This window comes from Bacillus rossius, chromosome 16, assembly GCF_032445375.1.
Source record: "Bacillus rossius redtenbacheri isolate Brsri chromosome 16, Brsri_v3, whole genome shotgun sequence".
Taxonomy (NCBI): Eukaryota; Metazoa; Arthropoda; class Insecta; order Phasmatodea; family Bacillidae; genus Bacillus; species Bacillus rossius.
Genome location: NC_086343.1, coordinates 26222190 through 26246447, shown reverse-complemented (window position 1 = coordinate 26246447; position 24258 = coordinate 26222190). Strand labels below are relative to the sequence as shown.

Sequence of the window (24258 nt, the reverse complement as noted above, 5' to 3'; positions counted from 1 at the left end):
TGTTTGATGCCATACTTCTTCATCAAAGCCTTGAAGGTTGCATTGTAGAATTCTTTCCCGAGGTCCGTTTGCAGGTGCGATGGTACACGTCCATCACGCAAAATATTGTTCATGGCCTTGGCTGCGTCAGTTGCAGTCTTTGATTTTACAGGTCTCGCCCAAGCGAACTTAATATAAACATCGATGACTGTCAACATGTACTTGAAACCTTTATTCAATCGGGAATACGGTATCATCTCAACAAGGTCCGCCTGGAATAAATCATCAATTCCACGAACTATGACTTTGCGACGAAGGTATTTTCGTCTAGCAGGAACATGAAATTCGCGAGCGATTCTGGTTCGACTCATTGTATGTAGCCGGCTTCCCTCAAATCTTCAAGTATGGTGACTATTTCGTTGATGTGCGAATAGTTTCCTACACTAATCGAAGCATGTAAAATTCTAAGACGATCAACTAATTCATTGGGGTCGTCCCAATATACATAGTCAAATATCTGACCACTTTCTAGCTTTTTTAAACCTTCGCCACGTATTGTTAGTTCACTGAAGAGATTAGCGAGAATGTCAATTTTTTCATGATATTCGTCTTTATATACACCACTATCTGGATCGTTATCGCGAAAATGTGCATTGGTTAGCTCTAGCAGTTTTTTGTACTCTTGTAAGTCTTTGTGAGAATATCCTTTAGGCTCCCTGCGAAACAGCAGTTCGTACAGACACGGAGTCCCGCGCGTTTTGAACTCTGCTACGCGCACGATATTTCCTGGTAGAAAGTCTATTTCTTTAGCACCGAGGAACCATTTATTATGTTTTCTGTACACTCCGTAGGTCGTGTCATTACTCCGGCTCGTAAACGATATCAGGTATGGTCGGACCATTGCATTAAATTGATGTCCCTTTTTCGGTATTTTCTTCTTGTGCATAGACTCTGTACTTGTTAAGTCCTCTTCTTCTCGATCTGGTTCATACTTTCTCTTCTTTACAGTCGGCAATTCATCTTCAACTTCTGTCTTCATAATGATGGCTGGTTCTTCCTTGTTTTTAAGTTCGTCGAGGCGACTAGTGATTGGTTTAAATATCTCCTAATTTGCCATCTCACGTGCAAGACTGGTTCGTCTAAAAAGTAAATATTTTTCACGAACAGACTGTATAGCTCGATGAAGGTCACTGGCCAGGTCCGACATTGTACTGGCTGAAAACTTATTGCAAGACCTCTTTTTATACTTTTTCAATCGTTCGCAGAAACTTCTTTCTTGTGTTTGGCCAAATCTTAACTTAATTTGTTGACAAGTGAGATAGATATGCTTTCAGACTACTGTGAAAAGTCCTCAGATCGTCACGTCTTTGTGCATTCGATACTTTGATCATGTCGCGAATGCGAGAATCCGAGGTTTCCACATGCTGGTCGATGGCAACGAGATACTCTAGTAATTCCTTTTTCACACTGTCTACTTTTTGAGCCAGTAGCGAAATGTATTTGCGGATATCGCCGTCATGAGACTTGAGAGCAGTACGTAAGTCTCGACTGCTACGACCGAATTTCGAAATGCTATGACTCATGTTTGGCAATAAACTGGTCGAAACCTCGTCTGTACCTGCCCTTATATAGAGGCCAGTCTTTGACTATGACTATAAATCCGTGTTCTTCTTTCCAACACAAGGAGCACATGTCTTTGAATTCCTGGAATGTCATGTCGGTGTTTACATGATCATCATAAGCGTGGCGTAAATTAAGTTCGTCCATGCGAAACAAAACCATGACATTTGCGTTGTCTCGTAGGAGATATTTTGGAATACGACTGTAGGTCTGACACAGGTATACGCAGTCTACCTTGGCGTGTCTGCCCATGGAAAAGTACTCTTGTATTATGCCTTGTGTCTCGCACATTACATCGTCGAAAACAAACACGGAATTAGGCTTTGCTTCGTTTGGAGGTACAACATCGGTATTATAGCTAAACGGAAAATACTCCAGACCATCCACCGAGCGTAGAACGACAGCCAAGCGCTGGTACTTTGGCTGTTGCAACGACTTGGAATACAAGTAAACGTTCTCGAACCGAAGACCGTTTGGCTCCTCCAGTAAACTCAGTAAAAACACGTCTTGCCACAGTTTGACGGTCCTGCTATGATGCAACTTATGGCAGAAGGCAACAGTAAGCCATGTCGTGATTCAAGCGCAATAAATACATCGTCTTGCGTAATGAACACGGGCAAACACACTTCTTGCTTGACGACATGCATTGTACTAAAGTAATTGTATAAAATCAAACACATTTATACTTTCTGGTCAGTTGCATGTAATGACTCGAAGAGGTAAGAACAAAAAACTCATCGGTGCAGGACTCGTGAACTCGCTGATAAACAATCTACCATTCGAGCTACACATTCCCGGCTACAGATTCTGCGGCCCCGGGACTAAACTAGCGAAAAGGTTAGCTCGCGGTGACGTGGGAATTAATTCTTTCGACGAAAAGTGCAAGGAGCACGATATCGCCTACTCGCTCAGCAAGGATCTGAAATCCAGACACCGGGCCGACGAGATATTGGCACAGGAAGCCGAAGATATAAGTAAATCGTCGAACGCGGGACTAGGAGAGAAAATCGCAGCGTGGGGCGTTTCCAAAATCATGAAGGCAAAGACGAAATTAGGACTGGGTGCTCGTCGAGCCAGCTCCATCAAGTCAAAGACTAACTCACGCAAGACCAAACGCAAGACTGGTGCAGGCGTGCAAAAAGCCAAGCAAAAATTACAGACTCTCGACAAGAAGATTATAGGAGTATTTCTTCCTTTGCTTTTGCGTGCATTGGGTGCTCTCGGCGGCCTCATCGGTGCAACGAGCTGTATAGTGCGGGCAGTCAATACTTCGAAGAATGAGCGCAAGCAGTTAAAAGAAACACAGCGACACAATGCCAACATGGAAGCCATTGCCATGGGTAAAAAAAAAAAAAAAACGGCGCAGGACTCTACTTGCAACCTCACAAATCAGGTCGAGGCATGAGAAAGAAACGAATGAAAAAATCCTAAGTTCTTTGCCGAAATGTCCGCTCACCAATATAGATTTGTTCAAATATGCTCGAAAACCTAAAATACCAAATTTCCGCGGCGTGTTTATGCGAGACACTTTGCCCAGCAAGCAAAAAACGTACGAACGCACCATAATTAATTTAGACACGTCGGCGGGTCGCAGCACGCACTGGGTGGCTTATGTAAAGACGGGAAAAATGGCCGAAAACTACGATAGTTTCGGTAATTTACGCCCTCCGCCAGAACTGCGACATTACCTGGGCCGGTCCACGATGATGTTTTACAGTTACGAAACGGAAAAGAGGCCTAATCAAACAAACTGCGGACACTTGTGTCTTCGCTTTTTAACAAACAAAAATTAGCTGACAAATAAAAATTGCTACTTAAAGGTTGTGCAGTGATGATAATTTATTAGTCATGTCAATAACACTTACATTGACAGGTCACACATCTGAGTGCACGCGGTACATTTCCCGCCTCTGGATCTAGACGGAGAATGGTGTATCGGACTCGTAGATTTTCAAACATATAATGCCATACCTAATATCGACGAGGAAAACTGCAAGATGTGCTTCCTGAAAAGCGATGGGACCGCTAATGAAATACGGTTACCTGTTGGCTCTTACGAAATTGATGACATTGCAAATTACATCAGGGATATGATACCACAGGATGTAGACTTTCAACTGCGTGGAAATCCAAACACTCAAAAAAGCATTCTAACATGCAGTGAAAATGTCGATTTTACGAAACCTGGGACCATAGGTACGATGCTCGGATTCGAATCAAAGGTGTATGATACAGGAAGAACGTAAGAATCTACGCGCGCAGTAAACATTTTGCCTGTGAATGTCATAAGAATAAACTGTAATTTGGCAAGTGGAACGTATCTCAACGGAAGACTAAACAACATGCTGCACGAGTTTTCGCCGATGGTCCCGCCAGGATATAAACTGGTAGAAGTACCGCAAAGTGTCATTTATGTTCCAGTCGTCGTGAAGTGTGCACACGAAGTCGTCGTCAGAATCGTTGACCAGCGAGGACGATTGGTGAATTTTCAAGACTAAGAAATTACATTACGTCTGCACTTGAAGCGATGGGCATAAAGTTCGTAACACCGAACAATTATAAAAGAAATCGTATTGTCGTGAATAAGAACAGTTCTCTACCAGACATCGGTGCCTTAACACCTGACAACATAAAGTATCTTCTTAGTATTGGACAAGTGCCGAATAAATATGGAAGACGAAATCCTCAACGTGAAAGATCCGGTCATTTTTGATGACAGCATTATGAAAATGTAATTGCACGAGTACCAGCCTTTCCTGCTCGGACCGTACGCACTACCATCGAAAGTACGCATTGCTGTACAGCACCAAGATATTTTTACAGAGACACGCTGACAAAATCGGATGGTACGCACCCGACAACGACGTCAATATCCTGCAATGGTATTCTTCACCTAATCGAGCGCATTACATATGTACTCAATGGTGTCGAGGTAGACCAGACGAGAGATGTAGGCATAACATCTGCTATGAAAAATTACCTTTCGCTCACGCCAAATGAACTGTCTGCTGCAAAGATGGCCGGTTGGGCTCTCGAGAATGAATATAAGCTTCCGGTTTATGCCGAAGGGAAGTTCGAATTTGTGTTCTTCTGTCCATGCTTCTTGGTTTCGCTGAGGACTACAAGCATATAATCATTAATTCGAAACAAGAGCTCGTACTGCTTCTAGCCAACACACACATTAATGCAATTGTCGCCGCTGCAGAAATCCCTCAAGATGTCTCGCTAACACTACAGTCTATCGAAAGGATGCTGCCCCACATCCAAGTGAGCACCGTTGAACGAGTAAAGATGTTGAAGAACATAGAAAATGGCAAGAACTTCGATGTGCCATTCCGATCCTGGAGCCTGGAAACTTATCCTGGCTTGCCTCATAGTCAGCGTATCAATTGGATAGTAAAGTCCAGCTTCGCTACGGAAAAAACAAGATACATCATCGTCGGGCTTCAGACCGGAAGACAGCTCAATGCAGGAGTCGAATGAATGGCTATGTAAATATTATCACGGGCTAGAGTGGGACGAAGGAAAAATTCCGTACCACCAAGTGAAAAACCCTATTTCAGATTTACTAGTTGAAAACGAAATAATCTACGTCGCCGGACCTGAACAGAAGAAATGGCTGAGCAAGTTGTGTGATGCACCTGTTGAAGTTGTTGACCTACAGACCGACTACGGCTGTCCTTCCCTGCGCAAGCTTAGTGCAATATACGACGTGCAGCCACTTGACAAGTTTGAACATGTCTTTGCCTGTACAAACTCGCAGTTGATGCAGAAATGGCACACACAATGTTAGTAGGAGCCTGCATATATAAATGGCATACATACGTACGTGCCTTCAGTTGTCGTTCGACCTGCAAGAAGATGTTTACATTTCATCCTGCTAACGTGTACATGAGCGCAAGACCTAGCTTCAGCATTATCGAGTACACTACTAGGATTCCGGGTATCTACGTACATATACAGAAACCTGTGATGGAGGCGCTCAGCATGGGCGGTTTGCGCACTTTCCTGTGTCCTACGAACCGACCCAGCAGCTGGTAGATTGTTGCGAACCTGGAAACTGTGCCATCTATCACATGAGACCACACACAATCCTTCCTGCTAGCATCGCTGAGGTAGTCGCCTCGTCTGCATGTGCAACACCAAACATGTACGTGTTGCAACCTGTTGCGACCTGTGATGCTTCTACGCAGACATCCAAACGGTGTGCGTCTCGTCGTCACAGTTCAGGCAGTGAATCTGTACCAACTGGCACTGAGCCAAAGCCCAGGCGTAGACGTGGTCACAGACGTCATCGATCATGTCTTGTCGGAGTTGTCGACGTCGCAGAAGTTGACCAGCTGGAAACCTGTGTTCCTGATCCCGTGGCCTGCGAACCAGTTGGAACCGGAGTCGATGTTACAGTGCGTGCATCATTAAAGACTTTGCTTGTTAAAATGCTTGATTCCTTAACATAATGTGTATTTGTGTATGTTTTATAAATAAATGTGTAAAACTTGTGTGTGTTTTTATTTCTATAATTTTTAGGTACCTAATAAAAATGATTTTAAATACAGACAATATTTTGACTCATGTAGTATACCAGTAGACCGCGGGTATATAAGCGAGGTTCAGACGACTGGACCCGCAGTTCACCTGTGACCACGGTGCAGTACGGACCTGCTCTCTTCAGGTAGTTTCGTGAGGTTTAGTTATGTCGACCGGAATAGACTGTTTACCATCGTCTACGGGAACCTTTACGACAGCTACGACGGAGAAGGTGCAGATCCCGTTGGCAACGTCGACGACGTCAACATTGGAGGAGATTTCACTAGATGTGATACCACCATCAGCTGAAGTTTCATCATCTGCATTCCAGACTTCAATTAATGAAGAGCGTACAGCGCATCAATGCAAATATTGTGGCGCATCTTTTAATAAACCTACAAATGCGCACCGACATGAAAGAAGCAGCTGTCAGAATAATGCTCAAATAATAATGTTTCAGTGTATAAAATGTAATAAACTAATTTCACTTCTCGATACCTTACATCATCATTATAAAAAATTCTCCGAGAAAGTTAAGTGCGAGTATAATAAACATGGTTATTGATTTGACTCATGTGTTGCACCAGCTGATGAGACTATATAAGTGAGACCCTGGTGATATGAACTTCAGTCCGTATCTGACTGTGGTGATGAACGGATCGGATAGTTAGACTTGTATAACATAATAGACCGGTATCTAGCTATTCTTGATAACTCGATGGCATCATTACCACTATCTAGACCAACCTGGATCGAACATCTACCATCATCAGTGCAGAGCACGATGACAACGATGTCTACAGCTACACCTGCTCTTTCAGCACAGCAGGAGATTTCGACGCGTGCAACATATTCTGCAGAGCAGACCTCAACGGCTTCAGAAGTTAACATGTCAGCAGTGTTACAATGGTTGTCAACAGTTCCAATGTCATTGATGAAGGAAGGAGCATCCAGCGGTGTTCCATCATCCGACTGCACGTACTGTGAGAACATCAAAAACTTGAAATTACGGGATTATGTAATACACAATTGTAGTAATTACTCTGAAAGCATTAAATATCAGTGCAACAGGTGTTTAGGCAAGTTTGTACAATATGGAAGATTAAAACGGCACCAGGAATTGTGATAGACTGGCTGTACATTCATCGGAATCAAGCTGTATATTTTGTAACAAAACATTGGCAAATATTCAAAGTGCACAACGACACGAAATTTATCACTGTCCTTTTAATGAAGTCGATAATTCGTCTTTGTGTGAAAATTGTGGTGTACCAATATGTCGACCTGATAAACTGAATAGACATTTACGAACATGTAACAGACTTGGTCCATACAACAGGAAGACTGTTTGAATCAAGGAATCCACAAAACTGTAGTAATTTGTCTGTGTATTTTTTTTGTACTTGTAGTAGTGTAGAATTAATGTATTAAAATTTTTTAATAGATTTTGTGGTGTTTTTATTTTCTCGAACCTTACACTTTTGTGGTACTTTTTTAAAATATTAAAGTTATTTTGTATCGGCCAGGGATCGAACCAAGGACCTTAGTCGATATAATCAATCATTATATAGATTACAAATTTATTTAATGAATTTTGAACTTTTTCCCGAATCTCTAGCATTAAAATTACGAATTTCCAATATGGTGGTGTTGATGTCTGATAGGATGATTGTAGTAGAGGATTTAGAGTCTCTTTACGAATGTTGAACATGGTTGATTGAAATTATTATTTTTTACATAAAATTAAAAATTATTGCATCGATCGGGTATCGAACCGAGGACGGGAATCGATCGAATCTATATGTAAATAATGAGTGATTTATTTATTGAATATTGGAACTTTTCCTGAATTTCTAGCTAAATAATTACGGATTTCCAAGATGGCGCCTAAATTTCAAGATGGCGGTTCTCACAGCAATAATTAATTACTGCACTCTAGCGGGTAAGAATTAAAATAATATATCATCAGCGCACTCTCGCCGACGATACAATTATGATGGCTTCCAGCAACGAAGACAAGATGGCGGACATGACGTCATACTAGGTGACGATATATATGCTTTGAAAAAAAGTGGTGGGAGTCAGTCTGCCTGCAGCCACCATTGAGGAAGGAGCCTGTCACCATTTTAAATTTTTTTTTGCACTCGTCGGGTTCGAACCGAGGACTTCGATCTCCGGGTCGTAAATATATGTTTTTTTATTATTTTTTACTCAAATTTTATTAATTAAATTTTTTTATAATTTTTAATTTTTTTTCATTAAAATCAGATAATAAATAAAGATTTTAAAGATTGCGGGTGTAACGGAAATTGCAACGGTGACGTCATCAACCAACATGGCGGAACACACAATGCCGTAATGTTCGAGAAAACACTATGAAGTCATACAAAATGGCGGATCCAAGATGGCGGATCCAAAATGGGCGCCGGGGTCAAGGTCTAGGTCAAAGGTGAAGGTCACAACCATCCAAGATGGCCACAGTGACGTCACAATCCGAGATGGCGGACCCCGGCTCTGGCTCCACTCGCCGGCGCCAGGCACCGGAGGAACTATTATAATTGCAGCGGTAACGTCATAATCCATGATGACGTCAGAGGCTTATCAAAGGCTGTAGACATGGATGCTTAAGCCTACATATGGACATTTCTAGCTGCTGGGATTTTTAAGGAATAAAACGGGAAATTTTTCCTCAAAACTGGAATTTTTGAGTCATTTTGAGTCATTTTTGAGGAATTTTTGAGTCAAAAATGGCCGCCGTGGCGTCAAAATCCAAGATGGCAGACCGGCTCTCGGCTTCACAGCCAGAAGCCAGGCGCCGGAGGAACTATTATATACTACTCTGATTGTCTTTATGTTGTGCTATTAATACTTGTATTTTTAATTAAAAAAATATCTTCAAGTTACACGAAGGCATGGTTCGTGAGTGTACGAAAGAATTTGTGTAATGTGGCAATTGCCGTGGAGATATAACTTCATGCTAGCACAGACATACATAGTTGCAGTGTAATGAGACAACAAATTTTTATTAATTTTTTTTTCGCGAAAAATACACACCCCCTAGATATAGTTCTTAAATGACACAATGAGAGAGATAGTGTAAATGTGTAACATCTGACTTATTCAGGAGTAACGAAGGTGTGTATCCTCGTCAAGCCATCCTGGTTCCTATTTAAGAGTATCCTAGGACTACGGAAGCCATTCCAGACGGATTCAGGGAAGGATCCCTACAATAGGTTTAATTCCTTCCCCAACTTCCCTTCACTGTCGTTAGTCACATGTGGCCGTCCGTAGTGACCTCTGACTACGTGACGCCGACGAAGAATTCCAGGATGACACGAACAAAGTGTCCGCGCGGAAGAAAAGAAGGTCGCTGCGCCGATTTGGCAGTGAGTAAATCGCGCCGTCACCCGCTAGTATGGATGGGGGGAATGACATTTGAGTAGAAGGCCAGAGACGGCGAGTTGAGGTAACGATCCAGTTCGAAAGCTACCCCCTCCCTCCTCTTACTGGGCCCGCTTCATATGCATGCCCGGTGCGCTGTGATGACCACAGACGTGTTTTCGTCGCTTTTCGCGGTGAGAAAAGTAGGGAATGAAAGAAAGATAAGTAATGCGGGGTTCATCCATGAGAAAAGCGCCTTTCTCGTTCGGGAGTTCGAGAAGATTCCGTCTCCTTTCGAGGGCGCTCCGCCACGCCCACCGCTGGAGTGCTGAGTGGCAGAGGAGTGAGTGGCCAGTGCAGCCATTCGTCACCAGGGGAGCCAGCTGTCCCTGGTAAAATTTTCACGACCACAAGTCCAAGCTCCCAAAACCCCGCACGGCAGACTCTTTCCTACTCTGTCCAACTATACGTCCAGACTATCCTCTGTCTCCTGCATACTCCTGCATGTTCCCCCACATCCCGCATGTCTGTGCCCAGGGTTTTCCCTGTGTCCATTCATGGTTTTACTTATCTCAAACTAAGCATTTTTCTTAATATATGAGTGTTAGTCTAGGCGCTAATCGAAGACTTGGCCGGCCAATCCCAGCACAGACCACTCGATGAATGCGACCCTCTCCCTGCATGGCTAATATCCAACATCACTACGCGTATAGGCTTCGGACTGAGACGCATCTAGGTGTATCCCTAACACGCACCTGAAATTTAACTGAAATAAATATAACATAAAATAAATATTTTTCAAAAATTTTTACTCAGTATAAATTCTAAATATGCAACTATGTTAAGGAATTAACAAAAAAAAAAGTTTTCTGAGTTTAAAAATCTTAATGTGGTTAATCATGTTAAAAATTTTGAAAGGTTAATTAGCTTGGTATGTTTTCAACATAGAATCGCAAGGGTAAAACATTAAATATATAAATAGTTAAACTACCTTGTTTAGTACCATACCACTAGATGTGTCAAACTTAACTTGATGACACAACCTATTATATGTGTGACAACTGTGCCCATTAAATAATGTAGAAATTTGGGTTAAAACTTTTCTGTAAAAAAGATTCTTTACATTTGCTTTCTACATAAACATTTTGATACAACGACGATAATTATGACCTTTTACGGGCGGGGGGGGGGGGGGGGTTGAATTTTATAATTAATATAACAATGTTTTTAGTAATTATGTTCAATTATCAATGTTAATTATTTAAATCCTGGATTGTGTTTTCACATGTATGCTTTATACATGTCAATTTAATAGTGAGCTTATAAAAATTTATATATATATTTTTTAATGTCATAACAACATATAGTTGGAAGTTTATGTGTTACTGTGTGTATATTATGTAACATAAATATGATTTTGCTACTTCAGAGAATTATACTTCTAAAATAAATTTTGTCACCAAATTACCTCGACTATAATATCCCCAAATACAATATGTATCACTAAATTACATAAAAAAAGTAAATATAAAAATTTATTTACAAATTCATTGTTTTAGAGTATCAATTTTCTATCAGGTTTAATGTACGAACGAAAGTGTATATTGAGATTTACTGTTGATAAACATATTATTTTTCAACATAGATTACGGCCAATTATCAATAGTTGTGAAATATCACCAAATTACATCGGTTTATTCTACTGAGTACTACCTCGAAATAAATTTTTTTATATATGCAACAATAAACATATTGCACAAATATACAATATCCTTCTTGTAGTATTACAAAATTTATTTTTTGGCTCCTGACACACAAAGGATTTTTTTAAATGTACACAATCTTTTTTGTAGATGTGTAGACACTTAACCACATACATGCGGCACTATGTCTTGATTAACTCCAAGCTTACTCAAGACGTATAAGATTCCTTAGCAGATTCAAATATTGATAATTGCAAGGTAATTCTACGAGACAATAGGTTTCAGTCACGAATTTTGTATTAACTAAACTTTAGAGACAAATAATATAATTTATTTCTGTCTAGATAGTTAACTCGTTTTACAACTTTAAATAACTCGACGGAATGAATAAATATTGTTTGAAAAACATTAATTTGTAAGACAGAATATTCTTAGGAAGTAAAATTACAGGGTTGGGCATTTATCAGATACTGTGTAAGTATTTTTCTCTGTGTGTAATTAAAGTGCCTGAGTAACCTACGTCATCAGCAACCACAATGTTAAGAGTGATTTCTTGCTGTGTAAAGCGGAACCATTCGTTTCAAAAAGAACGGAAACGTATTCCTTTGTTCTTCAAACGTAGCCGTTTATCGAGGAGCAATTTAATTTATAATATGTTGTAGCAGCCTGACTGCAGATGATTAAATAATTTATGTTTCTTTTTTAAGTATTTTATTACCATTCAATAATAAGCTTATACAGTCACTTGCACTGCTTAAGTGTATTAAACAAATTAAGGAAAATGTTTTAGCTCACTGAATTCAGATTTGTTATATTTTCTTGGTATTGACATAAATAACATTCCAATTCATATTTAGCATAAATTGTAAATATATTTATTTCATTTCACACATAGTACAATAACATTTATAATATAAGTAAAATGACAATAATAATATACAATTAAATTGAATATATAAACATTCTAAGAAATAGACATTTAGTTCAATGAAACATGAAAGATAACTGTAAATCTGTGTAACACAACACAGAAACCATTCAGACTTCGATTGCTACAGGCTATTTACAATATTAGTTTTTATTAGTATCATTCATTCTGTTGGATGTTATAATCATCTTGAATTTTCCGTAGAATTATTTATAAGAGGAATTCAATAAACAATGGCAAAGCACTTCATGATTTTAATCCCGTTCTATTTTTGCATTACGAATAAGCCTTTGAATATTCAGACTCTTATAACATGTAAACTAAGGAAATGGTTGAATTATTGATGTATGCGTTTTCTCTACGAATTTTTCAGGTACTTAACGGCAATTTTGTAATGCAATTTTTTTTACACAGAAACGTTTATTGTTTATTTTAAGATCCAGAGCGAAATACAGTAATGAGCCTTACACCAGGCAAGAAGTATGCGAAGTTTTCTGATGATGGTTTAGAGACCGCTGACCATGGTTTATCTTAATTTCCATAAAAGGAAAACATAATATACCAAACCTTTGAAAAACAACAAAAAATATCCTAACGAATATATCATGTAACATACAATTATAACATGTTAGTAAGATGTAGTTTTCCCATACGATGCTTTGATCAACGGAATTGTTGTTTAAAATTAAGAAAAACTACATGTACAAATAAACAGCGTTACTAATGACTTTTGGGACATCAGGGTCACTTACAGTGAATTCACGGATTGTGACCCACATAATAGTAACTAGTTGAAACGTGATCGTTTCATTCGTCATTGAAGGCTACTGAAATAATTTTATCCGCCCGAGATTTGATTCCAAACGACACTGTCACGTCCCGACCAACCAGAACTAAAATACTGAAGCATCGCGCGCTCAAGCAAAGTCTGTGCAGAGGTGCCAGGAAAGTTTTAGCTGAGTGGAGTACAGGATGAGAACAATCTCTGTCCTTATCTACCAGTTGATATATATATACACACACACACATATATATATATATAGAAGTTATCTAGTAAAAAGGATAAGCAGAAAATAAAAAAAACCTGAACTTTCTCGAAATCACGCTAGTATTATGCGACAGTTCAAATTTCGGGGTGAGTATACAATAAATGTGTTGTACCCATCGCCGTACCAGACAGACGTCGCGTCACTGAACATGTGGGTGTAGCATACAAAGAGGTTATAAATGAGACGATTGACAGCGAGAAAAGAGAAAAAATACTGAGCTTTTAATTTGCGAAAAACAACAACTTCATATGTGGTGTCGGTTTCTTTATTTGCCAGGTTTGGGGTACGAGATTAGCTGGTCTTGGCGCTGAAGCCGGGCCGCTTGAAGGAAAGCAGCGGATCGCCTTAAGCTCCGGGTAAACCGGCTCCGGACGCACTATATCCACCGGGGAATCCGCCTCCGGGCCCACCATATCCGCCGAAAATACCGCCTTCGGACGCACCATATACGCCTCCGAAACCGCCTCCTGACCCACCGTATCCGCCGGGGGAACCGCCTCCGGGCCCACCATATCCGCCGAAAATACCGCCTTCGGACGCACCATATACGCCTCCGAAACCACCTCCGGACCCACCGTATCCGCCGGGGAAACCGCCTCCGGGCCCACCATATCCGCTGAAAATACCGCCTTCGGACGCACCATATACGCCTCCGAAACCGCCTCCTGACCCACCGTATCCGCCGGGGAAACCGCCTCCGGGCCCACCATATCCGCCGAAAATACCGCCTTCGGACGCACCATATACGCCTCGGAAACCGCCTCCGGACCCACCGTATCCGCCGGGGAAACCGCCTCCGGGCCCACCATATCCGCCTAAAATACCGCCTTCGGACGCACCATATCCGCCGGGGAAACCGGCCCTGGACGCACCATATGTGGCTCTGGAAGTGCCGACTCCTTGGTAGCGCGCGGCCGCCGAGACCTCAGTGGCATTCTGCTTCGGGGACCTGAGGATGGCCTCCGGGATGGATGGCCGGGTGGGCTCTTGGGCGCCCTGCGGTTGGAAGCCGTTCTCGTCGACGGTGTAGGTGTAGGAACCGTGACCCACTTCGGCTACGGCTCCGGGTACGCCAGCTTGCTTCCGGACTCCGATCTCACCCGTTCTGATGCCGCTGGCGGTCGCGTATCTACGGCGCAGACAAAAAACTCCTTCGTGAACACACGAGTGCCCTTCGTGTATCGAGTTAGCACCGACTACAGCTTTTGCCAGTGCTTTAAATAGATCCAAGATATAATGGTGTTACAAAAAAGATATATCTACATTTAAATTTGTGTATTTAATCTTCATCGTCGTTAAACATTAAAACACACAAAATAATCAGTACCTATCTCGGACAATTATGCTGATCTTCAATTTGTGTTCAGACACTTAAAATATTTATGAAACATTAACTGATGAGGGTAGTTTTAACAAATAACTGCAAATTAAAGGAATCAGTATGCAATGTTGAAAGACTAAAATCATTACACTTATGTACATTTGATTGTGATGTTTATCTGCGTGTTTTTACCCATGGCTATATAGAATCTACTAAAAAATTATTTTATTTACTTAAAAAAAATCACAGATAGAAACTACGAAATTGTTTTTACTAATTACATAAGTTTTCGGGTTTTTGAAATGAAAATCAAACCATTGTTTATTAACTGAATTTTATATTTTAATGGCTAAAATTATTTTTTCGAGGTGAATATTGCTACATTTCTGTGTTATGTGGTGCTTGTTGGTGTGATGTCTAAATTTCTGTTATTTCTGTTTTATAACAATATTAACCTAATAACTTTTCTTAATTATGTAGATATTATATCAATATTGTAGTATTTCGTAGCCAGGGTAACTAACACATTTTCCATTTTCATGGGTTTTAGGGCACGTGTAAAGTTATGTCTGACATTTCTGCATCATTTTTTGCAGTAGTTTCAAGGTATATCGTGATTCAAACGACACGGTATAAACCCAGAACCCAAAAAGGTTTTAAGAATCATAGCACTTCAACACCAAAATTTAAAAATTCTATGGCTTTTTTAGAAGTAAAATATATGTTGCGGTAATGCAAATGAATAATAAATTATTTAAACACACTCTACTTATGCAAAAAAGAGGCGATAAAATATATTATTACGGTATTTTTAGTGATTTTTCCAACTACACATATTATAAAAAGGTATCAGCTTATTGAAATTTTTATTTTTAGTTAGCAAGAAAAGTAAATTTAAAGTTTTGAAAGCAAACTTATTCGTAAATGCCATATAGATTATTATTTTATACTTCAACATGGCTGTTCCTACTTTGAATATTAAATTATCTCATATAAAATTTTTTAATGCCCATGCGAAATGTTCAACATAAAATAACTTTTTTACTTTTGAAGTTTGCAGATTTGATAACCATTTGACCTCAACTTCAGAACAGACACGCAATTCCGTAAACAAAAACCTCCATGATATACTCACTCGTAAGCGGAACTGCCTTTTCCGTTGTTGACGCTGTCGTTTTTGGGGTTGAGCACCTGGGGGCCTGATGAGACGCGCTCTCCGGCGCTTGAGTTAGCCGCGGAAATCCATGGATTGACCTCGGCTCCGGGCAGCCGGCCCAAGATCCCGAGCAAACCAGGTCCGCCGACGGGAGCAGAGACGGAGCCTGGGGCGCCCCCGGCGACCGCCGCGCCGACCAGGACCAGCAGTGCCAACTGTGGGAAGGAAAGAACGCCAGTGAATACACAGACTGGAACTTGTTCAAAACTTTGCAGGTCCCTTGCCCATTTACTTTTGATTGGCCGGAATATCTTACCTAAGAGGGCCCCTTACCTTGGGCCTGCGATGGTTGAAGGAAAGCTCCCCTGAGAAAAGGACGTTCCGAAGTTATACTTTTGGTAATTTTAATATAAACTCTTATAAACAACTTAGGAAGACATGCCCGTCACAATTTAACAGTTCATTTTTTTATTAATTTAATTTTTTTTAAGAAAACTAGAAAACCAAGGAAAATTAAAATAAAATGGGTCCTCGCATTACCCGAATTGCCTGTGTCTGAAGCCAACTCTGGAGATACGTCAAAAGTAGTCTCAAAATTAACCCTGTATGTGTTTACGTCAATATTTTTTACTACTGGTACGAATTATTTTTATGCGACCTAAATCTGCAAAGAATTAGGACAGCAATTAAATAATAAGTTGTTCACCATTTGAAAAAAAAAATGTTTTTGAAGGGTTGAATATTAAAATTTTTAACCATTAGAAATTTTTCCGTTCAGTACAAGTTAACACCCTTAATTATGCCAAAATTTCAATTATCTAGCTCTTCCGGAAATAAGTAAGAATTTGTGTAGCTAAGATAGTCAGTGAGTCGCATATGTGATTTCATAAAAACTTGGAAGCATTTGAGCTACAATGATAGGTCGAGGCAACCAATCTCATCATCAACGAACCAACCACCCCTCCTTTAACCATTCGGCTTACCTGTGTCCCAGAGAACCTGTGATCTGTCAAAGGTGCATCCAACCTCAACTAGCTGTCCAGGCCAGCACCGGAGCTAGGTCACTCCTAACTGCGTTTGCCATTAGAGGGGAGGATACACCTCAGGGCATGTTCCAAGCGATCAGAGCCAGCAACTGGTAGTTCGAGTCCCCAACGTGCGACCCGGGCTAGTAGTGGGGACTCCCAGCATCAAGAAGGGTCTCCCTGAACTACTGCCTGGATTCTTCATGTGCTTGTGGAGCTCGTAGGGTCGATTATCATGTGAGATAGCGCGGCAGCTTTAATGGTCCAGGACACAGGAGATGTCTCGGGCACGTAGGGCCAGCCCCTCGGAGCTAAAAGCGTACAGTCTGGTTGCTTCCGTTTCCACAGCAAAAGCCACACCTAGACTAGTCTTTCCCGTTACACCATTGGTTCTACACAGTGAGCCAAAGCCTTTATGGACCCGACGGCATGAGTTCCCGACAGTGCTGATCCCCCAGGTTAATATTAGAAACTTCTGCCGTTGCCTGCACATAGGGCTTTTCCGCCTCACCTGATGCCTCTTTCCACACACCTGAGGATGTCGAGGGACGAGGACTTCCGGGAAGAGCTCGCTTTGTTCAACACTCTTGGTGTCACGAGGAGATAGTGATTCGGAGAGGCACCCGTTACGTGACCCTGTTGGATTCTGGCTCGGATACTAGAGCCGGCAACTGCCCCGACACCTCTGGCTGCAGGCACCTTATCCCGCAGGAGTCATGACCTCTCACAGATGGAAATTCAGATTGAAATTTCTAGAATTAAACGTCTTATCACCATTCGTAACTCCCCGAAGCCCGATGAAGAATGCAATAAAATGCAATATAGGTCAAAGATCAGACATTCCTACAAGTACTGATCACGGTTAGAAATGTCGCAACGACTGTTTGTCTTAAGTACCACTAATCCAGCTAAGCCCAATCAACGGAGTATTTTAGGTTGTGCAATAGGACAGCAACAGCAGTAGTAATTCGTCATGTACCAACCACATAGTTTGTTGGTTCAGTGCCACATGCAGACCAATAAAAGGCCCGTACCTAAACCTTATTTTCCTGGCGTTATTCATATATTATGTTCATACGTTTCGTATAATTTTAATATTATAATTTATTAAATACACCACAGCTTAAAAGTTTTTCCTTCAGACGTCTAACCATAGAAATAGTAAATAATTATGTCTAGTAATAGATATTATTTTACTCTTATGCTAAGATGAAAATACTATATTAACATAATTGATGTAAAAATTATTTCCTCAGAACTAAAGGCTTCTAAGTTAAAATTATTATAAATTTTCTTTTCAAAGTTGAACTATTTTATCTATTAACGCTCATATTTTACATGTGGTCAAAAATCAAGGAAATTAATTTCAATAGCCACTAATAAAAAATGTTCGTCTGGTACAACGAAATGTTTAGGAAAATTGTTTGGTACAGTTGCGTTGTAATAGTTCGGTAGAAAACTAACTTTTAAAATACGTAACTACAATGGATCCAAAATTTGTCTAATTTGGATTTACACTGGTACGGCTCCGAGGTATACATCAACGAGTTATACACCACTGATTCTCGTAACATTACTAATCCGTTTATGAAATTACGAGTATGTCTCAAATGAAAATAAAACCGACTGCTCTGTTAGAATTTACAACAAATTTACGGACTTCCCAACGAGGAATTTAACGGCAATAAACGAACAGTTCTTCGTTATTTTAGATAACAGAAGCTTCGTAGAAACTACACCGTTTATTAACTTCATCGCGGTAAAATTTTGTTTTTAAAAACAAAGGTTAATTTGAAATTTTTTGCTTCTATACCAAGTTCAAAGTAAGCGAAGTCAGTGTCGGTAAATTTACGATGATAGTAGTAAATTTACTCAGATCACTGGATAATTTGTGACCAGTGTTCTTGGTAAGTTGAAACAGCAAATTTTTACCACTGTGTGATGCAGACACCTACCGGAGTCATGTTGCTCTGGTTGAAGTCGGCTGGCGAGATGTGACAAGCTCCAGTGTGGCGACGGTATTTATAGCGGTCAAGATAACGCGTGCGTGGTGAATCATTTGTCTTTGTATTGGTGGGTGGCGTGGGGAGTTAGGGTGAGAGATAACTGCACTAGTTCTCTTCGCCGCGGGAATCATCTCTGTCCTTGGACGAGAGATTATCAGCCTCGGCGTGACCTGAAATTTGCCAATCGCTTTCGAAGACAATCGAATCCGAGTAGGAAACCCCTGAACTGAGTTTAATGACAGCAGGGCGACTCGCGCTGGGCTTGTGTTTCTACGAGAACCCATTCCTTCTTTTCCGATTGAAGTTTACAGGCTCTGATATCCATGAAGTCTTATTCGTACTATATTTAACTTTTATTATTATCTGACAGAGCCTGACTGTTGAAGTACGACAGTCATTAGGTTATGTTTAAACTTAATGTTAGCAAATGTATACAATCTAAGTGTATTTCTGCAATTTTTATCAAATAATCACATATGGAATGCTTTTGAGTCCAATTTAGAGTTAGAAAACATTTTTGCTTTGTCTGTACGATATGATTTAACTCAAAAAACTGGCCTAGTTAATGGACATAAGATTTATTATTTTCTCACAATTAATTAATGATTTTTTAAATTAAGATTATATAACTTTTTCAAAGTTTGAATTAAATTAGAATTATTTTTTTTTTAATTCGTAAGGGGTGTCCATGAGACAACTTATCTCAAAAAAGGTTTTTAAAACGTTTTAAACAACTTTTTTTTTAACATTTTAATGTATTCAAATTTTTTTGTTTACCTGAGAATAAGCAGCCTAAAGGTAATGTATAGGTAGTATATTTCAAAGTAAGTGATTTCGTTTCATTGTTTCATACATCCCATTTAATAGCGGATAGTCAACACGGTTTTGTACCTGTTAAAACTACGATCACAAATTTATTTGCGTTTGTTAATTATACGTACAGCGAAATTTTATCCCGCAAACAATTGGATGCTATATATTTCGATTTAAGTAAAGCATTTGATACATGCAAGCACTCTCTAATTGTAGATAAATTAACTAGTTTTAATTTGAATGCCTCCTACACTAATTGGTTCTGTAACTATCTAAATGAAAGATCCTTTGCTGTTCGTATTTGTAGCACTTTATCTTCATCTTTTAATGCACCGTCTGGTGTTCCTCAGGGTGGAACCTTATCACATTACTTATTTGTAATTTTTATAAACGACATAGTTAATGTTATTCAGCATTCGAGAGCTTTGCTCTATGCGGATGATCTAAAAATATATAGTACCATTAGAACACCAAGTGATTGTTTATTGTTGCAAGAAGATATAAATAATGTAACTAAGTGGTGTCAAACTAACGGAATGAAATTAAATCTTAAGAAGATTAAAATAATATCATATTCTAGGAAAACATATACAGAAAATTTTAACTATGTAATAAACAACAACATGATACAGAGAACTTATTGTATGCGTGATCTAGGTATTCTCTTAGATTCAAAATTTTACTTTCATCACCACGTGGATAATTTAATTGCAAGTGCAAACAAAATAATTGGGCTTATAAAATATTTAACTTATTTGGCTAGCTCTCTTGATTATGTAATTAGTCTTTATTTTACCTTAGTAAGATCGAGATTAGAGTATGGCTCTGTCATCTGGAACTCTATAACTACCACTGACTCAAATAGACTTGAAAATATACAAAAGAAATTGTTCAGATACATTTATAACAAACATTTAATAGATGATAATTCAGAGAATTTTAACTACGATCTAACCCTTGAAACCCTGAACACGCATACACTGCAGTTTAGAAGGAAAGTTTCTGATACTGTTTTTATAATAAATTGTTTTATAAATGTTTACCACAGCACTGAAATATTAAACAAAATTGGTCTTCGAGTTCCTTCATTCAATCATAGAACAATGCGACCCTTTCGAACATATCACATAAAAAATGAGCTATCAAAACGGTGTACTGATAATTGTAATGATATTTTGAAAGATTTAGACCCTTTCCAAAGGGCAAAATTCTCTATGAAAGATATTTTGAATTTTGAATTTTCTTGCAGTTAAGATAACTTCTGATGTAAATAATGTTTTATTGTTATTTCATTGATAAGAACTAATTTAAATTTGACAAATTTAGCTACTTAATCTTATAAGGGTCCTTTGTCATGTGTTTATGTTTGTGTTGTCCCATTTTTATTGCTGTGTTTATCATTGTGTTTTGTGTATGTTATTGTTGTTTCTTTATGTAATATTTGTTAAGTGCCTACCTGTTAAAGGCTTTGACTGTTGGTAGGCACTCAAATAATAATAATAAATAAAAAAATAAAAAAAATCCTAAATAAGTTGTTCACATGGTAACATCTACACAACAGTGAACTTTAGGCTGATTATGTCTAATTTTTTTAACAGAATAACCTGATGGAATTATCCTGTCTTTGAAACTATGTCCGGAAAGCACCTAGTATGTTATTAATTATTAAGATTTCATTTTAGTATATACTAATAAACACTGAAATTCATCTTTTCACTACTTCTTTTGTACACGCCCGAATACTTGCCTCTGTGTAACTACATATTTTTTTTAACTTCATTTATAATTAACATTTGAAAGTTCGCGTGTGCCGTAACGCGGAAGTCACCATACTGCGCGCGCATACAGCTTGCCTCATTACTGACAAACATTTATGACCTAAAAAACTTTCAGATCAATATTTATCTGATTTTTAATGGTTTATGAGTATTTGTTTCGATACTGATAGGTAGTATATAATAGTTCCTCCGGCGCCTGGCTTCTGGCTGTGGTACCGAGAGCCGGTCCGCCATCTTGGATTTTGAAGCAACGGTGGCCATTTTTGGCTCAAAAATTCCTAATAAATCACTCAAAATGACTCAAAAATTCCCGTTTTGAGGAAAAATTTCCCATTTTCGAGGGAAAAATTCCAATTTCGTGGGAAAATTTCCCGTTTTATTCCTTAAAAATCCCAACAGCTAGAAAAGATCATATGTAGGCTTAAGCATCCATGTCTACAGCCTCTGATAAGCCTCTGACGTCATCATGGATTATGACGTCACCGCTACAATTATAATAGTACCTCCGGCGCCTGGCGTCGGCGAGTGGAGCCAGAGCCGGGGTCCGCCAAATCGGATTGTGACGTCACTGTGGCCATCTTGGATGATTGTGAACTTGACCTTTGACCTTCACCTTAACCCCGGTGCTCATTTTGGATCCGCCATCTTGGATCCGCCATTTTGTATGACGTCATTGTTTTTTCTCGAACATTCCGGCATTGTGTGTTCCGCCATGTTGGATGATGACGTCACCGTTGCAATTTCCGTTACACCCGCAATCTTTAAAATCTTTATTTATTATCCGATTTAAATGAAAAAAAATTAAAAATTATAAAAAAATTTAATTAATAAAATTTGAGTAAAAAATAATAAGAAAAAAACATATATTTACGACACGGAGCTCGGACTCCCTCCACTTTTTTTCAAAGCATATATATCGTCACCTAGTATGACGTCATGTCCGCCATCTTGTCTTGGTTGCTAGAAGCCATCATAATTGTATCGTCGGCGAGAGTGCGCTGATGACATATTAGTTTAATTCTTACCTGCTAGAGTGCAGTAAACATTTATTACCGAGGTGCCCCCGCCATTTGAAATTTGGACGCCATCTTGAAAATCCGTAATTTTTATGTTAGAAAATCGGGAAAAGTTCCCAAATTCATTAAATAAATCACTCATTAATTTACATATTGATTCGATCGATTCCCGTCGTCGGTTCGAAACCCGATCGATGCAATAATGTTTAATTTTATGTAAAAAATAATAATTTCAATAATACCATGTTCAACATTCGTAAAGATAATCTAAATCCACTACTACCATCATCCTATCAGACATCAACACCACCATATTGGAAATTCGTAATTTTAATGCTAGAGATTCGGGAAAAAGTTCAAAATTCATTAAATAAATTTGTAATCTATATAATGATTTATTAGATCGACTAAGGTCCTTGGTTAGATCCCTGGCCGATACAAAACAACTTTAATATTTTAAAAAAGTACCACTAAAGTGTAAGGTTCGAGAAAATAAAAACACCACAAGTTGTATTATAAACTTTTATTACATACATACTACACTACTACAAGTACAAAAAACACAGACAAATTACTAAAGTTTTGTGGATTTCTCGATTCCGCATCAGCCACCCACGAATTAAAGCGAGGTGGAAAGCCCCACCACTTGATGTAGGACAGTCCATTTCTTCGTTTTATAATCTTCTCCACCAAGTACGTATCGGGATACAACGTAGACTAAATCTCTTCGGCATAGAAGCCGCCATGGATAGGATTGTGGTCCAAATCTTCGAGGTAGTAGGTCCTAGGCTCTGATTCACGAACATGTGTCACACGGAAAAGTTCAGGACTCAAGTTCGCAGTAAACCTTTCTCAAAGATACCTTTCTGCTTGGAGATTCGCACAATGTCACCGACGTTAGCTTTACGCTTTCGTGGATCTTTCTTCTTCGTCTTGGAGTACACAGTTCGAAGCAGTCGATTGTCCTTTACGTCCTTCGGCTTGAGTTTCGTGGTAGAATGCACCGTGGAATTATACTCGCTTATTAGTTTCGGCAAGATGTCAAGCCACTTGTAATTTCCGTTAGCCGTGAACTGCAGCCACATCTTGGAACGCAAAGTTCTGTTAAACCTTTCGTCAATAGAGGCTTTGACGTTACTAAATGTAGAGTAGTGTTTGATGCCATACTTCTTCATCAAAGCCTTGAAGGTTGCATTGTAGAATTCTTTCCCGAGGTCCGTTTGCAGGTGCGATGGTACACGTCCATCACGCAAAATATTGTTCATGGCCTTGGCTGCGTCAGTTGCAGTCTTTGATTTTACAGGTCTCGCCCAAGCGAACTTGCTATAAACATCGATGACTGTCAACATGTACTTGAAACCTTTATTCAATCGGGAATACGGTATCATCTCAACAAGGTCCGCCTGGAATAAATCATCAATTCCACGAACTATGACTTTGCGACGAAGGTATTTTCGTCTAGCAGGAACATGAAATTCGCGAGCGATTCTGGTTCGACTCATTGTATGTAGCCGGCTTCCCTCAAATCTTCAAGTATGGTGACTATTTCGTTGATGTGCGAATAGTTTCCTACACTAATCGAAGCATGTAAAATTCTAAGACGATCAACTAATTCATTGGCGTCGTCCCAATATACATAGTCAAATATCTGACCACTTTCTAGCTTTTTTAAACCTTCGCCACGTATTGTTAGTTCACTGAAGAGATTAGCGAGAATGTCAATTTTTTCATGATATTCGTCTTTATATACACCACTATCTGGATCGTTATCGCGAAAATGTGCATTGGTTAGCTCTAGCAGTTTTTTGTACTCTTGTAAGTCTTTGTGAGAATATCCTTTAGGCTCCCTGCGAAACAGCAGTTCGTACAGACACGGAGTCCCGCGCGTTTTGAACTCTGCTACGCGCACGATATTTCCTGGTAGAAAGTCTATTTCTTTAGCACCGAGGAACCATT

At 39.4% G+C, this 24258-nt stretch overlaps 1 protein-coding gene across 1 annotated transcript; it reads right to left on the bottom strand.

Annotated features, from left to right (window-relative positions):
* Positions 1-12062: 12062 nt before the first annotated feature.
* On the bottom strand, positions 12063-18708 carry LOC134540052 (uncharacterized PE-PGRS family protein PE_PGRS46-like). The gene is made up of 3 exons (XM_063382504.1): positions 18645-18708; positions 15644-15879; positions 12063-14316 (listed from the first exon to the last, which is right to left on the bottom strand). Exons 1-3 carry the CDS (start codon positions 18651-18653, stop codon positions 13533-13535), a joined length of 1029 nt encoding a protein of 342 aa, XP_063238574.1. The 5' UTR covers positions 18654-18708; the 3' UTR covers positions 12063-13532.
* Between the last annotated feature and the right edge of the window lie 5550 nt (positions 18709-24258).